The sequence below is a fragment of the Melanostigma gelatinosum genome, assembly GCF_949748355.1.
Source record: "Melanostigma gelatinosum genome assembly, chromosome: 12".
In the NCBI taxonomy this organism is placed as follows: domain Eukaryota; kingdom Metazoa; phylum Chordata; class Actinopteri; order Perciformes; family Zoarcidae; genus Melanostigma; species Melanostigma gelatinosum.
Genome location: NC_136645.1, coordinates 26,902,502 through 26,914,425, shown reverse-complemented (window position 1 = coordinate 26,914,425; position 11,924 = coordinate 26,902,502). Strand labels below are relative to the sequence as shown.

The 11,924-nt window shown below is 43.9% G+C and overlaps 1 protein-coding gene across 1 annotated transcript in view; it reads right to left on the bottom strand.

Annotated features, from left to right (window-relative positions):
- Positions 1–4,970: 4,970 nt before the first annotated feature.
- Positions 4,971–11,924, bottom strand: part of hspa12a (heat shock protein 12A) — a 54,483-nt gene continuing 47,529 nt past the window's right edge. Inside the window, exons 11-12 of the mRNA XM_079280350.1 lie at positions 10,921–11,024; positions 4,971–9,999 (exon numbers count right to left, since the gene is read on the bottom strand). Coding sequence (XP_079136476.1) covers positions 9,368–9,999; positions 10,921–11,024 — 736 coding nt within the window. The 3' untranslated portion in view covers positions 4,971–9,367. The remainder of the gene's footprint in view (positions 10,000–10,920; positions 11,025–11,924) is intronic.

Genomic DNA, 11,924 nt, shown 5'->3' with positions numbered 1-11,924 from the left:
AATCACGCTCGCAAATATACGGCTTTAAAAAGACGAGCTGCCATTTTCATCACCGCACTAACAAAGTGCATTTGAAATGGCTCTGACTTCCCCTGAGCTGAGCCATCAGTGCTCACACAATACCAATCAGAAGAAAAAGCTCTCGGCTTCAAAGCTTCAAGATTGACTCCATTAATAATATTAATAAAACAGCAAATTGAATGTGTGGGCTAAGAGGTGGGGGGAGAAAGTGTCTCGAAATCCTCCGAAGACATCCGTCTTTGTCTCTGACTCTTGTTTCTCTTTTCATTATTGGCTCATTGAAAGTGAAGGCGAATGACAAAATAGCGGGCTAATTCCTGTAATTATGTGTGTTTGTCAAAAGAAATTTGCGAATGACAGCGCTTCTTTCTCTGATCTTTAAGCCAGTAGCTTCGGGGGTGGCATTGTTACGAACAAAGCATTTATAGACAGGTCATGAATTAGTGAGGTATGGATGTAGGTGGCAAGAGAAAAATAGCTCCCCTGGGGAAAGCTTGCACAACAAACTTAACCCCTGGCCGTTAGCTGCATTGTATTGTTGCCAAGAACAATTGTGCATGAGCAGGGAGGTAAAGAATGCACAGACACGTTGCTACGTTGAGGAAAAGTAAGAAATAAATGTCCAATAGGACGTAACAGGAATGTTACATTATTAGTATATGAGAGACGATGCTGAGAGAAACAGTAAACTACCAAAGAGTTTTGGCCATTTCAGTTGTTCAGTATGGACCCAAACGGAACATTGGCAAACGAGTACAGAACTCCAAACATAAAGGAAGACCCACAAAGAACAAAGGAACTAGGCTGGTTCATGTCGTCACTACTGGGGAAGTGGGAACAGGGGACAAGGAGGTCTGGTGACGGGAGACAGGTGAAACTAATTAGGGCGTAGCAGACAATCTACAAAGGCGGGAAAACAAACAAAGGGGAGAGTGACCCTACAAAATAAAAGCGGGAATAAATAACACTAAACTAAAGGAAAATGTTTTTTTCTATCTATTTGTGGAAACTACAGGGTGAGGTCAGGGCAACTAAGACACAACTAGATAGAGAGGAGTGATGACTAGCTGAGCAGAGAATGAAGTCTCTCTCCGTCTGTGTGTGTAGAGCTTCTCTTTGTTCTTTGTTCTCTTGGTTAACGGCTGCAGCTCTGCACTGCTCTCATACGGCGGTTACAGCTATAACGCCTTCCTGACCGTCTGCGTCGCCATGTAAGCGTAGCGCCCACCCTCCAGTTCCCCCTCAGGTGACCACTGGTAGCTCTGTCAGCACATTCGCCGTCATTGGCACTGTTAGAGCTGTTAGCACCGTTGGCTATGAGCCGCTGGCTCCTCGTTGCCATGTTGAGAACTGTTAAGAGGCAATTGAAATGCTCCCAATCCTGTATCTTACACCTTTAAAGGTACTCAATTCGATATTCAGAGCATTGATATAGAATCAAACAACTAGGCGACTATTAGCGATGTGAAGACATAGTGGAGTGATGTATTTAGCTATATTCACTTATTGTTTTGGTGAACCTGGAAGTCAGGCCTGTGACGGACAAGCTTCTCTGACAAGGTGAACACCATTAAATAGAGGTGGAGCTGCAGCGTGCTTTCACCATCCTCAGTCTGAGAACACAGCAAAGTTAGTTTGGAGTACACTGCTGTCCTCAGTCTGCCTCATTCAGTCAACACCAGCCTCAATGTGTGTGGGTGTGTGTGCATGTTAAGTGTTCAGGCGTACCTTTACACCTGAACACTTAAGAAGGTTACACAAATATTCAATTCAAACAAACAAACTCGAATGAACTTACATTCTGTCTGTTTTCCACCAAGTGAAGCTTTAACAAGCACAAAGTGTGTCAAGCCCCCTGTTATCGCCCCATGATTTCATTGGCTAGTCATGTAGCTCTGAACCCTGCCATTAACTGGAAGAGAGCGTGCATGTGGGAGGGCAGCCGAGCCGGCGACTAAAGGGTCACTTGGAGAGTTTGGGTCCCTCCAGATTGCCGTAGCAACGACTCTACTTCATAGCTATTTGAGGGGAATCGGCCACACCTATTCAACCCTCTCACCCTGTCTCACAGTCCCCTTCCCCTAACCCCTCACACACACACACACACACACACACACACACACACACGCACACACACACCACATCCAAAAACAACCTTGCCCTGTTAAAGGGTTGAGTGGCTCTCTACCGCCACTTCTGTAAGAATAATACACTCACTGCGTCAATGTATTCTGGTTGCTGAATAAGTGCCTATGTTTAGTTTCATATTCCACCGGCTGAATCACTGGTGGGGTGTTTGAGGGGAACTAAAAGAAAAAACACTGGGTTTAATGGGAAAGTGTTCCTGTATGGGAGTTTTTGTAGAAAACAACAAAAGGAGTTACCTGTACTTTTTTTTTAGAATTAATTCGAAGCTTTGCAGTGAAGTCACAACTCTACTTGGAGCCATGTCTGGCACCATCCTTAGTAACTGATCCAATAGAGAACTGGCTGTGTGTAAATGGTCATTCAATTACCAGGTAGGACAAACAGAGGACCAGAGTACCTGTACTACTTCATTGAAAATGTTCTTCTATTTCAAAATAAGTGTGAGATTTAGCGTGACCGTTCATCTCAACAACCGGTAGGTTTCCAGTTTCATTTAGCGTGTAACATGATGGGCTGTAGCTAATGCTAACACGCTGTTAGCCACTACTAATGCCGGCTATGTAAAGAGTTGTGTGACACTCAAGGTTGTTAACACGACTGCCGTTATTTAGGAAGTGTTTTTGCTAACGAACAAACAGGCAAAATGCTTCATTAAGCCCTGTTGAGATGTTGCACAGTTTAGCAATGAGACACTCATTCATGCAGCTGTTGTCCAAAAGGGTTCAAGAGTTTCCAATATGGCTGCCAATGGGACATCAAAGAAGATCTCCTTAAATGTAATGAAGTGACAACGGACTCCGGAAATTCATTACAATTTAATCACAGGCATTGTCTGCTATATAAATGTTTTAATGGCAAGGATGTAGACATTTAAAATGTCTTGCTAACAGGCTACCGCATCTAGCTCTTCTATTTTAAAAAGGAGCAATAAAAGGACTTCTGATAAATACATAATGGATCAATTATTTTGACCCTTTGTTAGATATCGGTGTGCCTAATTTCTCATAAAGGTCAAAAAAGGTTGGGTAGACTATCACTTCTTTCCACTGAGGCCCACTCTTAGTCTGATACAAGTAATTGACCTCATCTCTGAATTCCATTCCTCCCTGAATCCACTTGGTGTCAGTGTTGCCTCATATGACTTCAGTCCATAAATCAGTTGAATTATTGTGTAATCCGGGATTCTTTCTTTGTTTTTTGCATATTTCTTAATGACCAACTATTTCAACAAAATTGGACCGCCATCATTTCTAGATGTGTTACAATCCTTCATGTAAGAAGTTCTGTAACTTCCACAGAGGGAACTGAGTTCATGTCTTGCAGGCTTTATATATAGAGGGAGCATCTGATGACATCATATCCAGTGTATATTTTCATTCAGTATTTGTGTCATGTTTTGGCCAACAAACAAAATAAAGCATTCATTATTTCCTCACCAGTGTGCAGAGTTGCTGTCCAATGAAAACATGTATTTGGGGATTTTCTTTTTTTATTGGTCGAGAAAATTCTCCTTTTCCTTGGATCAAAATAACCGTTTACAAACTGAACGGATTGTCAGGACTGTTTTTCTCATGAAAATGGTTGCAGATGCACGGTTTTCAAATAAAATGTTTACATTTTGACTGAGAAGTTAACTGACCTAAAATAAATGAATATATGTATATATACTGTGTATATATATATATAATAATTTATACATTTTAAAACTTCATTCTGGGGAGGGAGGGTTTTAGGAAAGGTAAATTAGGGCTTTTGTAGGTAAAAAACAAAACAATAACAACTAAATGATAGAGCCGGGGTGATGTAATATTCATAGAAAAAGAGATTAAAGTCTTAAATGTGCAAGAAAAAACTATCTGAGTTGATATTCTATGGGATTAAAGTGTTCATGTTTGAGAAAAAACAAGACAAAATGGAATACTCTCTTGCAAGACAAAACAAAATAATTTTCAGATTAAAGTCCCAAATTTAGCTGCCGTCTGAATTAGGTTCCAGAGCCGTCTATATGGTAAGGATGGACTGAAATATACATGTACGCAATTTATTTCATGTTGTTTCTGTGTTCTTTGATGAAGATAATACTGACATCAATTGTATTGTACTCCTTAGACCTGTTCTCTTGTGCGTTTTATTTTGCCAATGGGTTGTCAGATAAATCCTAAAGACTGACGTTTAGATGTCCTCTCCAGGCGGCAACCTCCAGGTCTGAAAAGTGAGGCAGATGCTGAAGTGTCTTAAAGCTGCATTCTCTCTAGTGTCCACCAGGGGTGGACACTAGAGAGGCGACAACCAGAAGCGACTCCTCTGGTTGTCTATGAGAAAATGACTCTACTTCTCTCTTGATTTATTAAACATTGTAAACATGAGTTTATGTCTCAATCTCTAGTTTCAAGTCTTCTTCAATACAGCATGATGTTCATTTAGTACATTATGGTCCATTTAGAGTCACACAGACCATAAAGCAGGGGATGCTTTAGGGCGGGGCTACACAGTGATTGACAGGTCTCTACCACTGTGTTTTCTAGTCTGGGAGCGGTCCGCTTTCAGTGTGTTGTCAGTTTATTAAAGTTGATTTGAGCTTCATGACTGCAGTGTTTGTAGAGTCCTGGCTATGGCGGGGCAGGACAGGATCACTAAATGTTCTTCCTTGCCTAACTTTGTGAAGACTTGGGTTTGGGCCGCCTCCGCATTGCAATTACAGGAAAGAAGCCAGATAAAATGAGCAGACACTACACAAAATGAATGTTCTTTGAAACACACTTACATTTTATTGGTCACAGTCTTGACAGTGAACACCTGGCATTGATCGATATACACCCATAACTGTGTGAAGATGCAAGAGAACAAGACATTTAAGTAACTCAAGATAAAGAAAAAAGATCCTTTGCATCGTCAATAAAGAAGTAAAAGAACAAGGTGTAGATGTGTTGCATTTCAGAGTGGCTGAGATGATCCTAACTATAAGCTCAATCATTCCAGCACTCACATATTCTGAATGATTGTATATTTTAGATAGTGTTAAGCAGATACTTGTACATGATGCAAGCTGGCTAGACTGCTGCCTCAAATCACATCCACTCAACCGCGTCCTTTCTGACTGATTGACCCAAACTTTGACATCTAAGCCGAAATGTCTTACACGCTGAGAATAGTTGACTAGTGTCAGCTCAACAAGTCTTCATACCATTTTATCATATGCATAAAGCTGCTGCATAACAGTGTCCTGTGCACCACATAGTACTCAAGGCTGCATTACATTGTAATTATCTGACCACAGAATGAAACTCTCGATATCCATCCTCTGTGACTACAGAGATGTGTAGAAGGAATACAAGATTATTAGGTTAGTTATCAGTAAAGTATGTGAAGTGCTGCTCTGCTATGGAAGTTATGAGCATTAACATCAACATCAGCCCAGCAAGCAGCAAGGAACCAGCGCTCCAGCACTGTGAGAGGCTGAGCAGCACACAGGCAGGAACACATCAGCATCAGCATCACTGGTTGACCTCGAGTGTGTGCATTAGTAATAGCAATCAACTAATTGGCTGTTGTGGTTTAGTCATTCCTATGTGACGCATGCAAACCATGCATTACAGAAAGAGTGCTGAAGACAGCATCGTGTGCGACTTTCTACATTGACACTGAAAGGTGAGACAAGCCTTGATTTACAGTTCAAATAGAGAATCCAAGAAAATGGCTTGAAAACTGTCTGTTAGATGGTATCATCACGATATCGCCATCCTGGAAACATGTAGCTCAAAAGCATTAATGCACCCGTGGAGGCTGCTGGTCGATGCCAGTGACTCAACACATGACGCGGCGTTTTTCTTGAACCAATCGATCAAACCATCGACAGGTTTATTGTTCTCCGGTACTCATCACAGCGATGTGTTGCCTCTGTGCGGGATGTTTTGTGTCTAGCTAGCTCGGAGTCTTGTGAACAACATCTGCCTCCTTGAGCTGTGTTTGGCTACGGTGACACTCACGCTCTTCAGCGGTGAACTGGAAGCACTCAGCATTCTCTACCAAGTCAATGCAACTTTGCTCGCCAACGCGCTGTAGCATGTGTAAGCCCCCCGTCACACTGGACCAATCAGTGGGTTCACTCATGGCAAAGTACATTTGCTCAGCGCTTTCGTGTCAAGTTCAACCTGAACTCTGATGGTCTTAGTGTGCTTCAAACTAAGTGCTTTTCATATCGTCAAAAGGCAATTTTATCACTTTCCTGAACAGACAATCCGACCCTAACGCCACCTTGATGCAGCAATTAGTTGCATTGCTACTTCAGTTCCACCATAAAGGAGTTTAGGGAGCGAGTCAGCCAGCACTGGCTCCTGCATTGAGACTACAGAGGCCAGTTGGAGGAGGATGTGGCCGACTGCAGTTACTTTGAAGCACTTTGACCCTCACACATACATTTGAACGTTTGACAATCGATAACTGTTTTGACTGGGTTGATCAAAATGGAGGAAGCGATCATATTAGCTTACTTTCCCTGCTGTGGAATGAGCATTAAGGCTGGGTATCAGCACTGGATTCCTCTCCGGTAACGACCGAAATGACCCAGTACCAAGTAGTATCAGAACCTCGATCCTCTTTGTTCCCAGATCTAGAGAAAGCGGGACTGTTTGCATGGTTTTGCTTACAGGACAGATCGGGTGGGACTGTCTTCCATCACCACGCCGTCGCGCTGCCGTCGATGGTGGGACGGCGCTGTCAGCATTACACACTGTGCAGTGTGACCAGAGGTACACTCCCACAGCTTCCAGTCACATGTCACATCGAATGTAGTACTCTACTGGTATCGGTATCACCTTGAGGGTACTGGTTCTGGTACGGGCATTGATACCCAGCCCTCCAGAGCATGTAGCCATGGATCAAACTAGCCACTGCTTGATGTGGTCACTTCTGTACATCTTCATTACTGTTGCTTCTGCTGGCGGCCAGCAGAGATGGATACAGACACAGCAATGCCCCTTTAATTCTACCACCAGGCTGTTCGGCTAACACGTTGAACACGTACACGTGGCAAAGGCCTTCGATGAATTCACATCAGTGTTTGCGTCACGCATTACAAAGCTCTGATAGGGTCGACATCACACTTTATTCATATCGGCACTCTTTACTCTTTCTGTTGAAGTCTTTAAAACGTCATAATCACATGGTAATGTGGCTTTAAGCTGTATGATTATTGCTGACTATGCCTCAGTCTTTAACAAAGCAACAACAATTTCAGAATAAAATGTCTCTTCACAGTAGGATGGAAACATATTGTCTTCATATTTATCCACTGATTATGTAATAAATGATGATGAATTTCTGGCAGAACGTACTCTCCTGCAGTGATGCAGCGGGGATGGAAAAGGGGACCGGACACATTTAGATACTGGTATTCAAGTTTCTTTCGTGACTGCGGACAACAAATGAACAGGCGACGCACAACGTCTCACTGTGAAAGGACGGAGCATCCGAACCTACCTCGGCCTCTCCTGCTGTGGCTGTTCATGTGAAAGCACACAAACACAACCCGATGGACACACACACACACACACACACACACACACACACACACACACACACACACACACACACACACACACACACACACACACACACACACACACACACACACACACACACACACACACTCTCTCTATTGGTTCTAAAGCTGCAGAAACAATGCTAAAAAATCTGTACAATATTTAAATACTGTATTTACAGAAATAAACATACTTCATTGTTTGTCTATCAGCCGGCCTGCACCTTTGTGCAGAATCACACCTGGATTCTAAATATTCAAGTGGCCAAGTGGCGTTTTGTCCACATCTAATAGTCAGAAGCATAAACAAATAAAGGCAACAATTAAGCGCATTTCAGCTTGCAACACGTTTCACATTCTTGGATTCAGCTTTAACTGTGGATAAGCTTCAAGGAACATACTGGTGGTTTTACACGATTTGACCTATTTATTAAAAATCACATGTACTTGACATTATTCATCAGACTGTCTCCGACTGTCTTCACAGAGTGAAACTGGTCTGTCATTTGGAAACGTATCAATATTGTAATCGTATCGTACAGTAAGTAGGTCAAGTAAGGATGCCCAACTAAGCCTGGCTGTGAATGGACTCTAAACGGGTGAAAAGCCACATTGTTACGGTCGGTTCTGCTATTGTCTGCCTGGATGTGAACATGTTAACCACATGTCCACTTTAGTTATTTACAGCTTGTTCCCATCTTCATCCACAGGCATGCAGAGCTTGTTAGGCTCGTAGTTCCTTATTATCTGTAGGATTTGGTAAACTGCTGTCGGCTTTGAGGCTGAGACAAACTGACCTCACCCCCCCTCTACCACAGATGCATGCCCAGCTTCCCTAATGCACCACCATGCAATGATAACATCACTCTGTAGAGATGGAGCTGACACATGTTCACTGCAGTGGATCACTGGTATTACTAAAGGCTTTCTGGAATAAAGCAAATTGATGGAAATAACATTTTGGAAAAGGGCTGGCATCAGTGTGACGCATCAACGCTTTAAAGGGTTGAATCATGCAAAACCACTGGTACGGCCGTCAGAACTCGAGTTCTAGCTTAACCCTGCACATGAAGAGCGTTAACACCTTCCACCCAACCTGACGACATGTTAGTATACACAGAATGCTTTGTAGTGCACAGATATGCAATGATCGGCTGTAATCTGACAGAAAGTGAGGCATGTAGCGATGCATTCTGAATGTGGAGCAAACATATTAGTATTTGACTTTATGTCTTGTTTTTTTCTGGCTTTGAGAATGCTCAGAGAGAAGATCTGAACGCTGTCCTGTAACACAATATGGCTGAGACGTGAATAAGCCGTTATCTTTCCTGTCAGGAGCTCTCCCACCTGTAGCTGTAGCCTCAGCCTATGGGTTGGATATGAGTGTGTGAACACTATGGAGCTCCTCGGCAGCTAGACTACAAGGTGGGACCTAGAACACAATCAATCATCTTTACCTTGTCCCAACGTGGATTCTACATTCAAGCCGTTCAAAACACTTTAAACTGAGAGTGACTGAGCCTTGAGATTCACCATCAATAACCGCTTTCCAGTAAATATCACGAGTGTGTGTGTGTGTGTGTGTGTGTGTGTTGCAAGCCTTATCTTTCCATCTCCCTTTGTTCCAACAATTACAACATTAGCTCTTTCGTTGCCTTCTTAATGGCTTAGGAAGTCAATGCTAGCTTTAACGGTGCGCCCGGTGGACACGTCCACTGCCATGGCCCGAATCTCTGTGTCACCAAACTGCATGAGCGTCTGGATCTCGCGGCGCGGCGCCGTGCTTTCCGTTCCGCTCACATCCAGGCGAAGTGTCCCACACTTCCTGACGCCGGGCTCGCTGATGAACCCTGCTTTCTCCTTCTCTGAGCAGTAGACGTGAATGACGATGACCTGCTGAGCGGGCTTGGCCGGGGTGTAGCTTCGCTTCACCATCTCACCCAGCGCCACAGACTGGTCGGCGGCAATGAAGGTGTCGAAGACATCGGTGCACCAGCGAGTGCCGTCCTTCACCAGCAGCTTCTCCGGCGGGTGCTTGCCCTCCACGAAGCGATTGAGGACGCCCACCCCATATGTTAGAGGCGAGCGGCGCACGTTAATGATGCTGGGGTCCAGGCCGAACAGCACAGCACCTTTCAGGATGGTGAGGCCGACGTCATGGGGAATGATGATGCGGCTGCGGCCCTGGAGCATGTCCTGCACAGCTAGCTGCAGCAGGGAAGACTCAGCAAAACCTCCCACTAAGAACAGGAACTTGATGTTGCTCACCTCCGGCTTCTCAAACAGCTCAGCTGCAGGAGAAACACAGAATCTCAATGAAGACAACAACGGACTGTTACAGGAAGGAGTACATGCAACATGAGTGTCTATCAGTGATGTATTTCAGTTGTTGTTGTTGTCTATGGATGACCCCTGATGCACAGTGCATGTGTAACAGTCACTGTGGGATGTTGATACTGTCTTGGTTTGAATTAGCAGATTCTCGTGAATAGATCTCCAATTGAAAGTCCACACCAGACTTTAGAAGGAGCAAAACATAGCTGCACGGGCCTCAATGTCTGCTGAGCCTCTGACACAGCAACCTCACAGTGTCAGGAGGGGAACGGACATGCTGTCAGCACCAGCTGGCAGGGCTCAGACCATGAGCCCGGGTGAAGGTACTTGTCCCAGCGTGGATCATATTGTCAGTACAGCGAGAGATGCACGCAGTGAGACTATTAAACAGTTGGTAAGCGACTTCAACCACTTCATATGTTGACGACTGCCACCTGGAATGTCACTGACAGTCCCTTGTTGTCGAAGACGACTGAGGCGTAAGACGTTGCTTTGTCGGCTCCTTCTCTACATGAAGCAAGTGTGTCACTTCTGCAGCACACTTGGATGTTGGTCCTCACTACAGGGTGAAGCTAGAAATGCTAGGCTGTAAATGAATCACTCACTGAACTATCTGCAGGGCCTTGTGACCGTTGTGAAGTTAACTACACTACATGGTACGATGACAATACAAGAACACATAATAAGACACAATGAGTACTAGCTATAACTCCACATTGTCTGTATGCACAGTCACCATTTCATTTGCTGCAAAAGACTTGTTTCACCACAAAGGTGACAGATGTGTGTGTGTGTGTGTGTGTGTGTGTGTTCGCGTGTGTGTGTGCGTGTGCGTGCGAGTGTGTGTGTGTGTGTCGAGGTGTTATAAGGCAGCTTACTGAGGTGCTGGATGATGTGGTCTATGGTGGACTTGAAGAGGGAATTCATAGCTTCTGGACTCATCCTCAGCATCCCCTGAGACGACCATTTCACGAAATCCACACTAGGAGAGGATGTGAGAGGATATGAATATGAGAATGAGTATGAATGACTTCATCTGCAGTTGGGTGATATGATCAAAAGCAATACTACAATATTTTACAGAAGAAGAAAAAAAAAGCACACATTCTTACAATTCTCCTCACACGTAGTCTTCAGTTAAAGTCTGCTTACAATCTTTCACTGTCATGTGATACTGTTCCAGTGAAAGTCACCAAACCATACTGTTGTTGGTTCAGTGTTATCTGCAACAGTATTCTAGCCCAACAGTGTTTTCTACAAAGGAGATAATGAATCAACCGTTTAACTCGGATAACAAGTGTTGATTCTTTTTGATTCAGAAATGGAGTGGAGATGGAAGGCTGAACCAGCTGGGATCCAGATCGTATGACCTGAGCTGACTGAAGTGCAGTGGAATCAACAAACAACGTTGGAACATTTGATCTAACATTTTAAATTGTGACCTTTGTTCAGTCACCTGATGGGATCTGGCCACATGAGCCAAACAACAAACAAACGAGTCTACTGTAGGCACAGCAGTGCTATGAGCTACATGCTAACATCAACATGCTAACATGCTCACAGAAGTCTGTCCTGCATGGGCACAGGTAGTTCACGGGGCCCAGGGATACATGGACCTGCATTGGTGAAGCTCCTTTCTCTTCTGCTGACCTCTCAAAGCGAGTCATGTCATTCACCCGTTAACACACTGATGGCAGAGGCTGCAATACAAGGTGACACCAGCTGGGGCTGACTTCCACCCTAACAATCAGCATTCAAAGGCATTGTTTTTCTTTTGTCGTTGTTTTATAAATATTTGCATTTCCCCCAAAAAATCCAAAATAGCCCATGAAATAAGGAATAGTAATCCCACATTATTCGTTCTGTTAATATAAATGATTAG